Genomic DNA, 19,588 nt, shown 5'->3' with positions numbered 1-19,588 from the left:
TCGAGAACTTTGAGTTTTGTGATGTGTTGAACAATTTGAGTTTCCAGCCATTCCTTACTACTGGTGATGTTTATTATCCGAAATTAGTCTATGTCTTTTATTCCAATTTGCGCATCACTGATAATGGAATTATACATAGTGCAATGAAAAAAGTACCAATTCAAATAGATTCAAACTTTTTTTTTATTATGACTAATTTGGAGAGTCAGGGTGTATGCTTTGAGGTGAGTATGGTCGATGAATGGAAACTTGATTATTCAAGTCATGATGCTAAAAGAATTATATATTGTGACAATGTAGATATATGTGGTAGAATACTTGCGAGGCAAATGAAAGTAGAATCATGTATATGGCATAATCTTATTTGTCGTTGTGTACTGTCCCATTGTAGTAATCTAGCACAGACCACTGAGGAAGACATCATATTGATGTGGGCTCTCTTGATCGGAAGGAAGATCAATTGGGCTCATCTTATTAGGAACCACATGAAACGGGCCTTAAGGGACAATGCCCTTTTGCCATATCCACACTTGATTACTAACATATTTGATCAATTTGAAATTCCAGTTGAAGATGAACCTTATGAGAAGCACAATATAAGAAATTTCCAAATTGGTACTGAAGTCATTCATTCATTTGGTTTTGTCAAAAACCAAAATGATGAATGGATGCATTAACATGACATTGCTCATCAGCCTATTCACTATGAGAGGAGACCGTCCCCATAACCTTAGCCTATTCAGGATCTTCCTCTGTAATGCTCAATGATATTATGCATGAGATACGCAACCTCTACGCTTTTGTGGGTACCCGTTTCTGCGATATAGATGCACAGGTTTGTCGACTTGAGGAAGATATGACTCACGTGCACCGCCATTTCCCACCATCTTAGATGTAGATTATGTTCATGTTTATTTCCAGCTTTTAATTTCTTGTTTTCATCGTAGACCCTATAATTTGTTACGTTGCACTTTATTTACAACTTCATCCTTAATTTATATTCTCTTTATTTAATTCAATTTCATTGCTTTTGATGTTAAATGACTTAGTCACCAATTCTAATTTTTGCTTTTACTTTCACTTACTCAACATTTGTATTTTACAATATATTATGGAAATTAACTATTACTAATTTCATCTAAATCAATTTTACAAATTTTGTAATTATAGCTTAAATTATCTAAATACATTTTTTTAGAAAAACAAAATTACCAGTTCGATTATAAATCGATTACATAAGAAATCGTTATGCCCCCCACACGATTTTAGCCTTGAATACGTTTTGCCTTGTTTGACTCCTTGACTGTAAAAAACGCCTGGTGGGTCCATGATTTCTTAAATGACAACCATTTCTGTAATTTTTTTTAAAACTTGCCCACAATCGTAATTTAGCTGAAAATTTGCGTAGTACGGACAAAAAAAACAAAACTTTCAGATTAGTTCTCCATCTAAAATTGCAAATTTATTTTGATAATAACTGTAAACACATAAAAAACGAGTTTGCTCCACTTCTACTTAAATTGTTTTGAATGAAATTGGATTATTTTTATTCATGGATCGAACTGTCTGATGTTATTCTATCTCCGCAGTTATACAATGTAATCATTCGCATATATTTGGTAAGAGGTGCATAACTTTTTCTCTTTATTTATGAAGAATCTCGAAAAGAACTGGTGATCCAAAGAAGTTGTACCTCTTCAGAATCCATTTGAAAACAAACAATTTATCGTAAATGAGACATACACTCATATATAAATAATAAATCACACTCGTGCAACACTGTCACACTCATTGGTTTACTTTCCTGCAGTTAACACGAATTTCACCTTGATTCCCTGTGAGGGGCTGAATATTTCCCATCTTAATCATCGACTTTGCGAAATCTTCGTAGAAATCTTCAGAATCGTAGCTATACTCTCTGACAAGCTCATCAGTAGAGCCACCATTGAAGAGTTCTTGATCGGAGTGAAGAAGCCCTTTCTTTTGGACCAAATTAGAGTAATAGTTTTTGTCAAATTGAGCAGCAGTTGAGTCCAGAGGAGAAAGGTTGGAATCAGCACCAGCTGTAGGGCAAATGTATTTGAGATCTTTGGCAAAGTCGGGATCGATGTTGGAGTCGTTGTAGATATGAGCCCTAAAAGTAGCACAACGTGCATATCCGATGGAGTGGCCTCCAGCAAGAACAACAAGGTCCTTCTCATCAAGGCCATGGTTCCTGAAGTTGGTGATGAGTTGAGAGAGGCTGAAAAATGGTGCTGGAATGTTTGCATCTGCTGCTGCACGACTTGCTGTGGTGGAGTCTCTTCTCCCCAGTTTCACCTTCCATGATGGACCACCTAACTGCATCATGCATGCACATAATTCGCATAATCAACTTTCAGAACAGTCCAATTCAAGTCAAAACGATGGTAAACAGTACGCGAAGAAAGTTGTTGTTATCAGTTTATAATGAACTATTGTTACTCACCGCAACGACAGAGTCACGAGCTGCAACAGCCAATATGTCTGCGCAAGAAACAACAGGTTTCCCACATGCTTCGTCCACAGCCTGCTTGATCTCATCCACCACTTCAAACCCTCTAGCTGATTGGAAATTCGCATTTGAATTCTTCTCGCTGTCAATGGAGGATGTTGAATCTAGAAGAATCGAACCATCGCAGCCCTGAAATCACCCTCACAAACCAATTAAAACTTATCAGACTCATTCGAAACATGCATTATGTGGAGGATGCACATGCTGGACACAAGCATAGATCGTCTTACGTTAACAAAGCAATCATGGAAGTGCAGGCGTGTCAAGGATGCTCCCATACGACGTTCTTTCTGTACCGCCGCCTCCACAGCAGTTTTGATGGTGCTCAAAGCTTTGGGGCAAGAGTAGTCATAGTAATGAGATGACAATTCTGAGAAAGCTGAGCTTGCAAGAGCAACAAACACAAGTACGAAGAAATATCCACGCAATGCCATTCTATGTTAATACGCAATGAATGATTGATCAAGTTCTATAGTTCCTATAGGCTCTTAGATCAGTGAGAAATGGTGAAACCTATATTGTGTATTTGAATTTGTTTGGATTAATTGCTATTGCCCGATTGCTGTATTTATAGAGGCACTGGAGCAGGTGGTGTGAGGACTATTTTTTTATTGATCTGTAAAGAAATACCAATATATCAAACTGCACCATATCATACCATGTAATTTGTGGACTGAGCCATGACAAAGACTGTTTCACCTTGAAGAAACGTTCATGGTATTAGGTTTTAAGCAGAAATAAAAAAATCGTAAAAAAGGAATACTTCAATGATTGATTTAGTCCGCAGAAGTTTATTGATATATGTAGGCCAACTAAAGCGAGTAATGACAAAGTGATATACAATGATTTCACGGTTTTCCTCTAAATTAGTAACTACTATGATACGCCATTAACATGGAAAGTTCAAGGAAAGAAAATTCGAATCATAGTTAATGAAGTTAATTGGTCGCTCTTATTTTATTATAAGAACGTAGAAGTTTCAAAATCATAGACGTGAACCTAATATAGAAAAAAGATATTTAATTAATGTAGATCCTCATTTTTTTTAACAATCCCACCACATTTCCTTCAAAACCAGTTCTCAAGTCCGTTTTTTGATACAATTAATTCAAATTTACAGATTTAGTCAAATGATTTGAATGAATTTTAATTTTGAATATAAATTTTTCTTCTAATTCTAAAAAGTCGTTACTTTACAAAGTAAACGAATAACAATAAATATATATATATATATATATATATATATATATATATATATATATATATATATATATATATTTTGTTGAATTATAATTTTGACAATTAGTGTAAAGGGAAAAAACCTTAAATAAAAACTTAAACAAGTTTTATGTTTTATTATTAGCAGATAAATTTATGAATCACATAATATTGTAAATGTTGAAAATGCGTAGCATTTGGACAAAAACCAAGAGGAGCGTGAATTGGGTTCTTAATAAAAATTGTGTTTTTAAAATTTTTCTTTTTTAATATCAAAGTTCAATTAAAATTCTTTCATTTATTTTAATAAACTCAATAAAATAAAGAGAGTGGTGAAGAGAAAATTACACAAAGTATTTATACGGGTTCAAATCAAAAGACCATACGTCTAGTTGTTAATCTCTCAAAAATGAAATTAACTAAATCACTAAAATAAACCAAACTTACAATCAATGATAAGAAAGATTAGGATTTAAAAAACAACTTTTTTGAATCACACAAGAGATGAAGACACCTCCCTTGAAATCTACAAGGGATGAAAACACCTTCCTTGAATCACACAAGGAATGAACACCTCCTTTGAATCACACAAAGGATGATTAGCTTTTCCTACCAACAGCAGCAATACTCAATCACTCAAGATCCTACTTGATGAAAGTTATCGCTCTACCTGCACTAGGTTTTTCAAAGCCTTCCCACAGAGAGTTCTTAAGTACTCTAACTTCTCTAACTTTTGTATGTTTGAAATGAAAGCCTATCACTTTCTTTGTAGAAGCCTATATATTTAGAAATTAGGTTAAGAATATGAGAAGTTAAGTCACAACTGCCATATATAATCGATTATCATAAGTGATAATCGATTATTCCATAGCGGTTTCTGAAAAACATTGTTTTGCGCTGATAATCGATTATCCTTTGAAATAATTGATTATTCCAGAACAATTTATGAAAAAGAATACTTATGATATTATCATAAGTAATAATCGATTATCACAATACATTTTGTAAAACTAAGACTTTCGTTCAGTGTTCTGTTGTTTGGGTTCTTTTGACTCGTGACCTACTAATTTAACTATCTTAAATAACATACACATATTACAAGACTTTAATCAACTAAACTCTTAATTCTTCAGTTAATCTCTTGATTCGAAGCATTCTTTTAAGTCTTCAACATTTTTCCATGCATCATCATTAAATTTGTCATACTTCTTCATAAGTCGTCATACTTCTTCATAAGTTATCATTATCATCAAAACTTCTTATTGAAGGAAGTTATCCATCTTCTTCTTTTTGTTAACAGTAAAGGTTATTTAAATTAAGTGGGATCAATATTATTTTTACCTGGGTTATCAAGTCCTAACCTAATTTATTTTTTGCTTTAGGATTTTGTATCACTAATCACATCTATAATTACAAAGTTTTTTTTTTATTGGAAAGCAAATTCGATATACAAGGTTGGTGATTTTAATGTCGTACGTAAGGTAGAGAAAAGAAAGGGACAAACAGTTCAAGGTAATAGGAAGTTAGAAATTCAGGGTTTAAATAAATCGATTCATATACAAGGTTGACATGGTAAAACTACCTCCGAAATAAAACATATACTTGGTATAATGGTATATCACACTGTAAAATTGATAGGTTTTTTGTTACTTCAATAGATGAACGTGTGGCCTAATAGTAAGAATTATGCTTATGATAGACCCGTTTCTAATCTTTGTTCGCTCTTATTAAGAAATCATTTTTTTAAAGCCGTTTAGATAGAGTATTTTAATGAAGCAATTCATTTTTTTGAAGAATTTAGATTTCTTTGTAATGAAATGCTTTGTTTGGATAGAGAAATTAGAAAGCATTTCAAATGCAAGCATTTTTTTGAAGGATTTCAATTAGCTAAATTAGTAGAAATTCAAATACCTTCAAAATAGGTGGAATTTGAAATTCTTCTCACTCAACCTCAGATTCTAGACGATCCGGACGGGCACAACGACCCAGACATACCCGACGACCCGAACGTGCCTAACGACCCCGACGACCTAGACAGACCCGACGACCCGAACGTGCCTAACGACCCCGACGGGCTCGACGACCCGACTGTGCCTGACGACTCGGATGGACCCGACGACCCGGACGGGCCCGACGACCCGAACGTGCCCGACGACCCGGACGGGCACAACGACCTGAACGTGCGCGACGACCCGAATGACTCCAATGGGCCCGACGAACCGGACGGGCCCGACGACCCATATGGGTTGTCGAGCATGTTTCTAAATTTATCATGAACTCAAAACATAATTAAGCATAAAATAAATATTGTTAAAATTAAATTTTATCTCACAATAAATTCAATTTTTTTTTTCAAACAAGAAATTGAAATGTCAGATATTTTAATTTCCTTATCCAAACAATTTATTTAGAAAATGAATGGAATTTAATTACAAACAATTCAAATACAAAGCATTTCAATTTCTAAACATTGTTGAAATGCTCCATCCAAACACAAGGTTAGGATTGTGGATTGTTGGCAAATAATAAAAGATTTTCGATGAAGATGTAAAAAGAATATGGTATAGATACGAAGATATGCATGGGAAGAGGAGTACAAAATATGAAAGAGAAGTTTAAGCTATTTTTAAAAAAAAAATATATGTTTGGATGTTTAAAGGTTAACAACAAATATTTATAGATAGCATAAGAAAATAGGATAAAATTGACGAGGGTGATAAGTTAAATCAATAAGAAAAGAAGAATTGATGCACTTTTATTTGTTGAATTAAAAAAGGTTTAGTTATAGGTAATGATATTTTCTCAAACACAAAGATCAAAGTGGATATCAAAAGGTGACTCAAATTTAGTGGGTTTAGGACAAAAAAGAAAAATTCACATAAAAGAAATAATTCACAAGGTCAAAATAGCAACAAAAGTTTTATGGGTCAGGGTTAACATGAGTCGGTTTGTGTGTGTCGATATCAAGTCGTGACAGATAGAGTTGGGTTGGACAAGTTAGGTTGTTTGGATTTGGTTTGTTATACTACATTCAGGTCTATCTAGCTAGGTTGATAAAGTCCACGTCCATGGATGTGATCATTGGTCATTTTTAAACATCAACATATAAGACATTAATGCAAACTTAATAGTAAAAATTGTTTGACATAAAATTTTTATTTTTCAAGTCTAGCCTTGTCTGCAAAAAAAAAAAAATCGTGGTGAGTTACAAAATAGAAATATATTGTTTGTTATTTTTACTTTGAATGGAATGATGAAATTCAATCTCGATGAAGTTTTTATCTTATACTTTTTGAAATCAAGTTCACTGTTTCCATTGTAAGAATTTATGATTAAGTCTTCATTTTTATTTCTGAATTTACTTTCTTATATCCACCATGATTTGTTTTTGGTACCCGTGACTAGTAAACAATCCATTATATTAAATCATGTTAGTCTCCGTAGGAACGATATCTGGAATTATTGAATGTACTCGATCCTTTTTGTTCCTTCAAGTCAAAAATCCATTTTTTTTCATAAACAATGAATACATTATAAGAAAATGGGGATTTAGCTTCCTCCAAAAATGGATGCAAAGTTCAAAAGTTGACGCTATAGCATCCATTCTGTGTGGGTTAAAAGGGAACCTTTCAAATATGACGCTATAACATTTAGTTATTTGATTCTTGAATATGGAGAGTGAGAAAGTTGATGTTGCGCTTCAGTTATATGATAAAATGCCTCAAACAGATGATGGCCTTTCAATCTCTCTCCAACACCGACTTGATCTCCTCTATGAGCATTCCACCCTTCTAGCTCCACCATCGTCGCCACGATAAGGTACAACTCGAACAGAGGAAGCCACAATAGCACCACGACAACACAACAGAGGAGTCCTCAATGAATACAACATGATGGAGGGAGGAATGAGATGTATTTCAGGGATTTGTATTTCTGAAGATTGAAGAGAAAAGGGGAAGTAAGGAAATTTGGAAAATAGGTCATGCTTTTTCTGTTAGAGCTTTTCTATAAAGAAGAAATAGGAAAAATAAATATCACATGGGTGGGAAATGAAAAGTCATGATAACTAATAGAGCTTTTCTGAAATGTAAAAAAATGGGAGAAGTGAAATATCACATGGGATATGAAAAGTCATGGCAACATAAACACAAACTTTTAATGTTTTTTATTTTAATCTCACTATGTGTCCCTTAAACCCACGCTCAATATTATGATTTAATTTAAATGAAATTTCATTTTCAATTTTGACACTCTATTGCAACACGTGTTAGGTTATAATAATTTTTAATTTTGAAAACTATTATAGTCAGACTAGAAAAGCCCACTTTAATTTTTGTAGTTATATTTGTGTTGCATTAAAATCAGTTTCTCTAACTAATAACATCCATTTTTTGACCGACTCAAATTTTAGGTAGCTAATTCAGGGCATTCTTATAGTGATATCTTTTTCCAATAATTATTTCATATTGAGAATATTACTTTTCATATTCAGTACATAATATTTTTTTCACCCTTTTTGTGAAAATCTTAATTTTCCTCAACCTCTAACTACAACATTTGTTGAATCTCCGAAAGACACATGTTCATCTTCTATCTCTTGTATATTAGGAAAGCGATGTTTGTACCCACACATGTGATTGCTAACACAGGTGTCTAGATACCACACCATGTCACTATACGAAGTGTTGCCTTCATAGGCCATCATCTCCCTTGACTAAATTTTCTTTTTCTTCCATGACCTTGTCCTCGACAGTTTTGCTGATGTATTTGTCCTATCTCTTCATTGCTAATTCCATGAACACAACCGCTATTCCTACCAAAACTACAACCTCTACGCCTACATCCTCTTTTTAAGTTGTGTTGTGCATACATCACCTTGTCTTCCTTGATGGTCATTTATGTTAATAAGGCTTCCTCCAAGACTTCTTGTTTCTATTTCTTCTTTCATTGTTTATGTATGGCTTAAGAGATAACATTTTCAAAGTCATTAGTGAATAATCGAAGAATTTTCTCCATAACCCATGCGTTCGTGAGGGTTTCTCCATTGTCTTTGATTTGATTGGCTAACGTTTGCACATGAGTAATGTAGCTAGATAATCCTCTGACTCCTTCATCTTCATGGCATCCAACTCACCTTGTTGTGTTTGAAGATGCGCTTGTTTGACTTGGTCGAAACCCTTGTACATGTTTTGCGAAGTACCCCACGCTTCCTCTGAAGTTGATGCACCAACAATCTTCTTAAAGCCTAACTCATCAACAACTCGATACAACATTTATAAAGTTGCCTTATATTTTTATGACCTTTCTCTTAAAGCTTTGTTTTCAATTGTCTTATATCTTGTGGTGGATTTTGGTTGTTCAAAACTTTGTTGGACCAATTACCAAACATCTTGAGACACAACAAAAAAACATGTAAATACCGACAATTATTTTTGTAATTTGTGTCGTTTTTAACCGCCATTATTCACTCTAGTGATGGTTTCCAAAAATGTTGTAATTCTTTTCATCACAAAGTATAATATGGCGGTTAAAGGTGAACCGTTGCAACAATCGTCATTTTATACTACATATAGTGTCAATTTAAATAGGTAAAAAAATGTTAGTTAAAATTTACATAATATTTTAATTGGCTAAGAAATATACTGGAAAAAAATGGCGCTTTAAACTAACACTATTATCATTATATTATGATATTTCTAATTGTCACCATTATGATTAATTCTCAGATTAATTATGTGATTATCAAGTGTCATAATTTTAGTATTCAATTATTTATTATTTTTAATGTTTATTATACTTTCATAGTTCAATAAAATTAATTTTTGATGATAATTTAAAATATATAAAAAATTATAACACCATAAAATAGAAATGACAAAACTACACCAAAGTACCAATTCAAGCATACAAAAAAAAAAAGACAACATTAAGAGTACCAATATATTCAAGCATCTAAAAAAATTACAACATTAAAAGTCCTAAGTCTATGGTGTTTTGCTTCCACCACATGATCTTAGTATATCATGTGGAGATGGCACACCACTTCCAACATGTAGTGCCTACAATGAAGAAATAATATAAATATATATGAGTTAGTGAAATTGAAATAAATTAAGAGATCCATACAATGAATAAAGAATATAAGTAATTGAATAGTTTTAAATTGAATAAATTTCACACTTGATCCAAAATAAGCCTCTTCAAATCCTCAAAGCATAGAATAAACTCCTCAATTGACACGTTTTGAGACAAACCCCACCCCAAACTCAACATCTCAACCATTATAAAACATCAACTTGTACAAAATCAAATAGGTTCAAAACCAAGAAAGATAAAAAATTTACAATGCTACATTCACTAATTTTCCAAATTCCTAATTCAAAACTTCCTCTATCAACCGGTTACATTAACCCTTAGTCGAATTGGACCAAACTCGCCTCTACAACAATAATTAGAATCCACCATGAACCCAATTTGGTAGACAAAGGTGAGCACAAAATTCATTCGAAACAATAATAAAATTTGGACAACTCACAATCACATAAATGGGAGCCAAAACAACACACACCAAACATGGAAACATAAACCAAATCACACAGGCTCAATCACATATAGGACACAAAATTAACAATGCAAAGGATATATAAGAACAAGGCAACCCAAAATAGTATTACATTCATCCAGCCAAAACCACAATCATACCAAACTACGAATGAGATTCTAAATTACCCAAAATAGCACCAACATAGGTTAAGGTTTGGTCAACGAATGGAGGCTCCAAGGAACTTCAATACCCATCATTGTGATAGTGAACCTGAGTAGGGGCAAGATTGACGGTGAAGGGGATGACTGGCAGGTTGAGGTAGAGCGCTTATCAGAGTCTCTCCGGAAGCGGCAACAATTTCACACAACATTAGGTGCTCATCCTTGAAACCACCACTCCCGTCAGTGCTAGTTTCGATGAGCCCAAACTGATTTTGAAGGTTTAACTGTGAATAGATCTTCTTGATTCCAATTGAGAGTCGAATCATAAAGGAAACATGAGTTTTTGGCCTATGAAGGCAACATCGTGGAAGGTTTGAAATGAGAGTGGGTAAAAGGGTATGGACTAGTGGGTTTCGAACGAGAGTGAACAAGCGGGTTTGGAACGAAAGGGAGTGGGTCTGACATAGTCTTAGTGAGTGTTAAAAAATGAGAGGGAGAATGAAAATTAGGAGGGAATAACTTTAATTCAAAAACAAAAGAGGGAATTACAAAATAATAATTTATTAAAATATGGTAGTATTTTTAATGTTTTATTATAGAATGACACTTTAAAATGTCATATTTTTCATTAATAGTGTGACATTTAAAATAATGACAATTAAAAATGTCATACCATACATGTAAATTATGGTAGTTATCAAATTGCAATATTATATTATAAATTGTGATATTTTTTTAAAATTGGCATATAAAAACATCACCACATACATTATTTTTTTAGTGAAACCCGAGCGAAACTTTCATTTCAATGCTCTAAATATCGTAGTTTGTTGCTTTTGTGAGTCAATGTAGCATTAGATTATTAGCTACACTCGTCATTTATTTATAATACAAATTTGCGAAAGAAAAGGATGAACATTGTTATCTTTTTGTCAATGTATATCTTTTCTCTGTGTTTCTTTTTTTAATCAACAATGTTAGTTGTTCGTATTTCTTAGTGAGAGGAGTTGAACTCACAACCTCTCTCACCCTGCCTTCCAAATTCATCAAATCTACCTTATATATCCCAAGTGTTAATTAAGGGAGTTTACTCTCTGTTGTTGAATATGTAAGTTTTGAAATGGTTGAAATGCCAAGAAGGGGGGGGGGGTTTGAATTGGCTAGTTAAAAAATAAGGTGATTTTTAAAAGCCTAAAACAATTTTTAATTGAATCAAATTAACCACCAAGTATGGATGTAAACACTCCTGGACTGCACACTTTCAATCGATCAAAAATAGAGTTAGCAGATTGATTTCATTAAACAGATACAGAAAGCAGTATTGATAGAAACAACCGATTAAATCACAAAAATAGTCGACTGAAAAATTGTGAAAAGTGTAGAAATGCGAATTTGTGATTTAAATAAAGATCAATATGAAAGATCAGTCAAGATAGGTTCAAATGAGTTATACAAATATGAACAATGTTGCAGATAACACAAGATCACACAGAATGTCAAAAGATTGTTTAGATCACAATTCTTTAAACTTTAAAGTGTAATGCAAGAGAGAAGGGTTAGAGAAAACAACAATGCATAAGATTTTTATACAGGTTCACTCAAACCTGAGCTACATCTGCTTAGTCAAGGCAACCCAAGCCTGACTGTGCACTATTTCAAAATATTTACACCCAATTAGTCAACAACACCACACAATGACTCTTGAATCACACAAAAATCAAACCAATATAGCAAGACACCTCTTGCAAACCTGGAAAACCACCAAGCACAACCTAAAAGCTTGAGAAAGACCAAACCTCAGTGGTAGCACAACCTTGCCTACCATAACCACGTTCTCCAAGCTTCAAACACCAAGCAAAATGCTCCAAGAATGATCCAACATCAATCTTCACCAGCTACACTCTGTATGATCACGAAAGAGAGAGAATTCCACAGTTTCCAGAAATTTTTCACACTCAAAAATGGTCTTCACTACTCTCTTTCAAAAAATAAAACTTTAATAGTCAAACGGTTACGAAATTCAACAAGTTGATTTTCAAATCAATCGGTTGATTTCACTTAACTTAAGTGAAATCAGTCGATTATAAAATAAATCAACTAATTGAATAAGTCCCAGTTAAGACTACTGCAATAAACCTTTTAATCTATTAAAATTCCATTCAACATATTAAAAGACATCATTTAACCTATTGAAAAAACATTTCAACAGATTAAAAGACACAACAAAGACCTTATACATCTAATTAATGCAAAATGGTCTACAAGATGAATTACAATCTTCAAGCTTGTTTTCCCGATGAATAATCCAAATAGAGAGCACTCACATAAGGCTTGCTCAACACGTGAAACACCAAATCTCCACATCTTCATCAATGTAAGCATGGTTCCAACATGTTCCAAGGCAATCGCTTCAAGTACCTTCATCAAAACTTCATCAAATCTTCAAGCACCAAATCATCCAGGGTATTTGTGCCAATAGAATATAGAATACAATGTTCATATGTACAATCTCATAATAAAGTCTTTAAATTCATTTACTACATATTTTGAAAACAGCCAATTGTAAATTAAATTCAAAACCATAATTAAGAGCACAATTAAGAGTAGTGCTTTTGACATTCAAAATCTTGCTGACGAAATTTGAAGGTTACGAGTTTAATGCTTATCATGGTTTCCCGTGGTTTCCATAACAATATAGTCATTAAGTTTCTTCTTTCCATTTTTTTAGGAAACATGTTTTGGAGGGTTGTTGCAGTGTTGAACTAGAATTTTTATGGCAATGCAATTCCACTTCCTACTCTAGGTCATAATAGAAGGAACATCAAACTTCATTCAAAATGAATTGCAATCCTTTTGAGTAATCCCGCTTCGTTAAAGGATTTCCAAATTTGAGAAACAGAGCTACATGTTTAAGGAAAAAACCTCAGTATGGTTTCCTAGATAGGGGAATGGCACTTTTTGTTTCTTGAGGTATTTACTATATGGAAGAATCTTGTTTTGGCTCATGATGTAGTGGTGGTTCATGTTACAGTATTAACAAACAAAGTAGTGGAAGAGAAAAGAGATAAAGAAAGGAAAGAGAGCGCATGTAATTATTGTTGTGTTTTGTTAGAAAGAAAGGTGTTAATAATATAAAGGAAAAAAAAGCTACAGGAATGTAGTGACACAAACCGCTTAACCAAAAGAGGGGCACATGTTCATCACACGTGGTCAAATTAAAATAACAGAATATAATAGAAATATATTTATCAGCCCCCCTCAAGTTGGGAATATATATTTGTCATTCCCAAGGAGTGCAGAGTCTTGAAATTGGAAAGGGCGAGGGGCTTGGTGAAGATGTCAACAGCTTGAAGAGGAGAAGAAATGGGTAAGAGCTTGAGTAGTCCAGTGTTGAGTTTGTAACGTACTATGTGGCAATCAATTTCTATATGCTTTTTCCTTTCGTGGAAAACTTGGTTTGAGGCAATTTGAATGGTTGATTAGTTATCACAATATAAGAGGGCATGTGAAATATAGTTGAAATGAATATCTTAAAGAAGGTATGTAATCCATTGAATTTCATAAGTGGTGGAGGCTAAAGCACGATATTCAGCTTCTAAAGAACTTTTTGAGATGGTTTGTTGTTTCTTTGACTTCAATGAGATAATAGAGTTGCCAAGATAGATAGAAAAGTCAATAATGCAGTTTTGAGTTATAAGACAAATGGCCCAATCAGAATCTTGTAAGCTTTAAGCTGAAGAGGGTTATTATTGTGGAGGAAAATCCTTGTCCAAGGGTTCCTTTCTAGTGGCAGAGAATGTGAAAGGTGGCTTATTGATGCACAGTGGAAGGAGATGAGACAAACTAACTAAGGTGATTGATGGTAAAGGCAATGTTTGGAAGGGTGTTAGTGAGATAGATGAGATGTGAAAGGCCATAAACCCCTGTTGTCTTAGGAGCAGCCAAGAGGACTAGAAAACCCACAAATAATGAATCATGAATAGCAATTAAGCCTTGTTAATAACAATTTTCGTTTTAAGGTCATTAAGCAAAATTAAGGCTTGGTTAAGTGCCCAATTAAGAGAAGGAGAGAGGGTTTAGTGTTTGTCCTTGTTAAGCATTGTGAGGGGGTAAAAACTTCAGAGGCAAACAATGAGTATTAAGTGAGGCAGAGGAGCTGAATTGGGAGAGAACTAAGGCAAGTCAACGATGATCAAATAGGGGCTCTATATTCAAGTTTTAGCAAGGAATCCAGGTTAGGAGAGTTGGACTCGTTTACATTGTATTTTTATGTGTTCTTATAAATGCATGCATTGTTGATGATGAATTCGAGTAACTGTATTAAAATTCTAGGTTTTTGGAAATTTTCCAAAAACTGCCTAGCGGGTACTCAAAGCCGTCAGGCGACGCATACCCGTGGTTGTGTAATTCTGGGTTCCTTTGAGGAATCGCCTAGCGGCATGACGTGGGCCACCAAGCGACGCTAGCTGTGCCACCCAGTTTCTGGGTTCCATATGAACTTCCTAGCGGTGATGAACACGTGCCAGGCGATTCGTGTCCAATTTGTCATGTTTTTATTGTTTTGGACTTTTGGGATGGTTCTGTTTAGGGAAAAAGGGAGTTACAACTATGGGTTGAGGGTTGGATGCTAGAAACTTTTGAATTATGTTGTGATTATAAGTTAATTTGAGGAAATTGGATGAATATGGTATATTCTCGTTCTGGGTTTGAAAAGTTGGGATTCTTGGGTTAGGAATCAATTGCATCATGAATTGGACTAAGAGCTAATTGTTATGTGTTATTTAACCACTTGAGTACAGTTAGGTGTGCTCAGATTCGATGAATTGGTCAAATGAGGGTGATGGTGATTTTTAGGTTCATATAGGTGCAATACCAAATCTGGAATTTTTCCAGAAAGTAATGCACTACCTGACAGCTCCTAGATTGCCTCTAGGCGACACCAGAGCAATGACAGTAATGGAGTTTTTTATGGGTGAAGGTTCGCGGGGTTGGACTTCCATGAGTGGGTACTGTAGTTTATGAGTAAAGTAAATGAAATGAGAGGACGATAATAAAGGTGTGTTGTGGTGGGAATTATGCATGGAGAGTGAATAGTTGAGTAAAAGGCATGAACGGGCTGTGGCGTCATATTTGGTTTAAATCTAATGGAATAATGAGTCACTACTGGAGTTAAAAGGTGCACACGAGGTATGTAACTATAGGCATGAAAGAAACTGGGACTACTATTTGCTATAACATAATTTTAAAGGATTCATTGAGGATACCTAACCCTACCATATGTTAAGGGAATTATACATAATTGAGATTTCATACCTAGATATATATTACTAGCGAATTCATGTATATAAAATTAAGTATGAAGAATTGGTATGGAGTAAATATAGCTAGTAATCTAGGACGTAACTTGGATGGTAATTGGTAAGGGTTTAGTGGTCATAGACAAGATTTAGGATTTGTCAAATCTGGTAAGCTCGAGTACTAGGCTAGCGCCTAGCGATGGTGTGTGAACCATCAGGCGATAGTTGTAATTTCAGAAAGCAACAAGAACCTGTGGCGCTTGGTGGAGAGGTTTGACCCGCCAGGCGACACCTGCAGACAATGGCTTTAGAGGCATTTGGCGCCTGGCGGCACGTGTCCCTTGCTAGGCGGTTTAGAAGCGCATTTCGCTTGTCGGCTTAAGAGCAACACCAGGCGATATTGCTAACACAGAAATTGTGCTTGCTTGCTTGGATGTGCGTGGTCTATAAGGCTTTGGTGATACCTTAAAGGTCAGCTTGCTGGATGTTTCTTGAGTTGTGGCTCGAAACGTATCCCTTGAGTTATGGCTCGGGATAGGGGTTAAACACGTGGCATTCCTTAAGTTGTGGCTCGGAATGACATCTCTTGAGTTGTGGCTCGGGATGGCGGATGAACACGAGGAACTCTTGAGTTGTGGCTCGGGTTGACGAGTATTGTCGATGTGAGTGTACGAGTTGTGGCTCATACGTATAGGTCCAGATAGATTGCCCTCCTCAGTATTTGGTTGACGAGTTTGGTAGTCTTGGGACGTTACGAACTATGCTCATATTGGAAACTCCACCTGGCATTACAGAGCATGGTTTGTAGCTGGTTCCCGCACGTGTTCTACAATTTGTGGCTTGTAGGTGTGGCGGCAAGACATCTTGAGGTTATCATCTAAAGACGTCATGGTATGAAATCAAAGGATGGGATTCCTTTGGTGTGCTTGTAATGATATATATGTTTGTATATATGTTTATTTTAACTGTTAACTCACCCTATCTACTTGTGTTTAGCGGTGATCGTGTTCGCGGTACACGAATCATATGATGTTGTAGGTGGATCTGGTGAGGCATAGAGCCAGAGCGTGGGCTAGCTTAGGGAATTTTCTACAGAGCTTTATTGTTTTTACAAATTTTAAGGAATTGAAGTAACTGATGTTATCATAATTTGAGTTGTAATCAACTTTCAATATTTTGGTGAATTTTGAATAATTGGTATTGGAACAAATAAAATTTTAATTTTTCCTCGTTTTGGGAAATGTTATTTCAATAAGTGACGTTTATTTATTAGCTCTATTTTATTTTATTAAAAACTCGTAATATCCAGTCGGGATATGACATCAGACAACCCTAAAAGGGAGTTGGAGAGCTCAGTAGAGCATCTAGATAGCTTGGATAGCTAAATGTGGAGTATGGATAGCTTAGATCTTGAACAAGAAGTGTTAAGTTTGCAAGGACAGTTGCCTGCCGAGAACGATCTTAGAGCTGCTCTATAGGTGCAAGATGAGAAGTGGCGACTTAAAACAGATGATAAGTTTGGTGTGAAGAAGGCGTAAGAATTGTTGGATCTCTTAAAGAGAGCTTAGCATATTCAGAGGAACCCGGTTAATGGCAAGTCGGCCACAAAGACAATAAAGAACCAGCAAAGGGTAAGTTAGCCAAGATTAAGATGAAGTCGGTCAAAGAGAAGATCAAGTCGATAAAAGAGAAGATCAAATCGGACAAAGAGAAGATCAAGTCGATCAAAGAGAAAAGCAAGTCGGCTTTGGAGATAGAAGATTGTTCGGGATGAAAGAAGGAAAAATTAAGCTTATGAGGGAGTTTTGTTAGATAATCTTTAATTTTGTTAGATAATCTTTAGATTATATTTTAGATTACAAAGTTGTTTTTATTTAGTAAAGTGATAGTGTATTTTATATTTGATGAATTAGATTTAAGTTAGTTGTTATTTGAGTAAGTTGGAATATCTAAGATTTAGTTTGTTAATATGGTATATTAGATTAGATTAAGATTTAGTTTGGTTTGTTAATATTTGGTTTGTGAGTGGCTATATAATAATCCATTCTCAATCAATAAAAACACCACACTAACTTACGTTGCATATTCTTCTTGTGTGAGTTTTTCCAACAACTACGGTCTATGTTTTCATAGATGATGTTTTCTCTTGGAATTCAAAGAAACTAGGTGTTGTGGTCATTCATGTATTAGTTGGAGGTGCATAATATTTTTTTTCATTTATTTACGAAGAATATTGAAAATAACTCGTGATCCAAGGAAGTTGTACCTCTTTAGAATCCGTTTACAAACAAACAAATTATCGTAAAGGAGACATACATTCTTATATAAATTATAAATCATACTCGTGCAACACTGTCACACCCTCAAGAATTATTCATTACGTAAGATACACACTCATTCGTTTACTTTCCTGCAGTTAACACGAATTTCACCTTGATTCCCAGTGAGGGGCTGAATATTTCCCATCCTAATCATCGACTTTGCGAAATCTTCATAGAAATCTTCAGTATCGTAGCTGTACTGTTTGACAAGCTCATCAGTAGAACCACCATTGAAGAGTTCTTGATCAGAGTGAAGAAGCCCTTTCTTTTGGACCAAATTAGAATAATAGTTTTTGTCAAATTGAGCAGCAGTTGAGTCCAGAGGAGAAAGGTTGGAATCAGCACCAGCTGTAGGGCAAATGTGTTTGAGATCTTTGGCAAAGTCGGGATCAATGTTGGAGTCGTTGTAGATATGAGCCCTAAAGGTAGCACACTGTGCATATCCGATGGAGTGGCCTCCAGCAAGAACAACAAGGTCCTTCTCATCAAGGCCATGGTTCCTGAAGTTGGTGATGAGTTGAGAGAGGCTGAAAAATGGTGCTGGAATGTTTGCATCTGCTGCTGCACGACTTGCTGTGGTGGAGTCTCTTCTCCCCAGTTTCACCTTCCACGATGGACCACCTAACTGCATCGTGCATGCACATAGTTCATATAACAGACTAATTCAAGTAAAAAACGTTAACCACACTCTTTCTTTCATGGGTAAACATTACGCGAAGAATGTTGTGGTTATGAGGTTATAATGAACTATTGTTACTCACCGCAACGACAGAGTCACGAGCTGCAACAGCCAATATGTCTGCGCAAGAAACCACAGGTTTCCCACATGCTTCGTCCACAGCCTGCTTGATCTCATCCACCACTTCAAACCCTCTAGCTGATTGGAAATTCGCATTTGAATTCTTCTCGCTGTCAATGGAAGATGTTGAATCTAGAAGAATCGAACCATCGCAGCCCTGAAATCACCCTCACAAACCAAGTAAAATTTATCAGACTCATTCTAAACATGTACTATGTGGAGGATGCACATGCTGGACACAAGCATAGATTGTCTTACGTTAACAAAGCAATCATGGAAGTGCAGGCGAGTCAAGGATGCTCCCATACGACGTTCTTTCTGCACCGCAGCCTCCACAACAGTTTTGATGGTGCTCAAAGCTTTGGGGCAAGAGTAGTCATAGTAATGAGATGACAAATTTGAGAAGGCTGAGGTTGCAATAGCAGCAAACACAAGTACGAAGAAATATCCACGCAATGCCATTCTATGTTAATACGCAATGAATGATTGATCAAGTTTTATAGTACTATGAATTTGTTTGGATTAAATGTTATTGCCCCATTGCTGTATTTATAGAGGCACTGTGTGCTGTGAAAATCTTTTTTTTATTGTTCCATAAAGAAATATCAATAACTTAAACTGCACCATATCTTACCGTGTAATTTTGTGGACTGAGCCATGAAAAAGACCGTTTCACCTTGAAGAAACGTTCATGGTAGGTTTAAAGCAGAAATTA

The 19,588-nt window shown here is 35.1% G+C and overlaps 2 protein-coding genes across 2 annotated transcripts; both read right to left on the bottom strand.

The window, feature by feature from the left end:
- Positions 1-1,677: 1,677 nt before the first annotated feature.
- On the bottom strand, positions 1,678-3,060 carry LOC114167320 (peroxidase P7-like). The gene is made up of 3 exons (XM_028052379.1): positions 2,764-3,060; positions 2,468-2,662; positions 1,678-2,340 (listed from the first exon to the last, which is right to left on the bottom strand). The coding sequence occupies exons 1-3, from the start codon at positions 2,965-2,967 to the stop codon at positions 1,789-1,791; spliced, it is 951 nt and encodes a 316-aa protein (XP_027908180.1). The 5' UTR covers positions 2,968-3,060; the 3' UTR covers positions 1,678-1,788.
- Positions 3,061-18,081: 15,021 nt separating this feature from the next.
- LOC114167365 (peroxidase P7-like) lies at positions 18,082-19,380 on the bottom strand. The gene is made up of 3 exons (XM_028052438.1): positions 19,132-19,380; positions 18,836-19,030; positions 18,082-18,699 (listed from the first exon to the last, which is right to left on the bottom strand). Exons 1-3 carry the CDS (start codon positions 19,333-19,335, stop codon positions 18,148-18,150), a joined length of 951 nt encoding a protein of 316 aa, XP_027908239.1. The 5' UTR covers positions 19,336-19,380; the 3' UTR covers positions 18,082-18,147.
- Between the last annotated feature and the right edge of the window lie 208 nt (positions 19,381-19,588).

This window comes from Vigna unguiculata, chromosome 10 (genome assembly GCF_004118075.2).
Source record: "Vigna unguiculata cultivar IT97K-499-35 chromosome 10, ASM411807v1, whole genome shotgun sequence".
Lineage (NCBI taxonomy): Eukaryota > Viridiplantae > Streptophyta > Magnoliopsida > Fabales > Fabaceae > Vigna > Vigna unguiculata.
This window is presented reverse-complemented; position numbering and strand designations above follow the sequence as displayed.

Coding starts and splice junctions, on each gene's coding strand:
- LOC114167320 (XM_028052379.1), bottom strand. CDS start 2,967: ATGGCATTGCGTGGATATTTCTTCGTACTTGTGTTTGTTGCTCTTGCA. Junction 2,663..2,763: donor TCCATGATTGCTTTGTTAAC/GTAAGACGATCT, acceptor GGGTGATTTCAG/GGCTGCGATGGTTCGATTCT. Junction 2,341..2,467: donor CTCGTGACTCTGTCGTTGCG/GTGAGTAACAAT, acceptor TGCATGATGCAG/TTAGGTGGTCCATCATGGAA.
- LOC114167365 (XM_028052438.1), bottom strand. CDS start 19,335: ATGGCATTGCGTGGATATTTCTTCGTACTTGTGTTTGCTGCTATTGCA. Junction 19,031..19,131: donor TCCATGATTGCTTTGTTAAC/GTAAGACAATCT, acceptor GGGTGATTTCAG/GGCTGCGATGGTTCGATTCT. Junction 18,700..18,835: donor CTCGTGACTCTGTCGTTGCG/GTGAGTAACAAT, acceptor TGCACGATGCAG/TTAGGTGGTCCATCGTGGAA.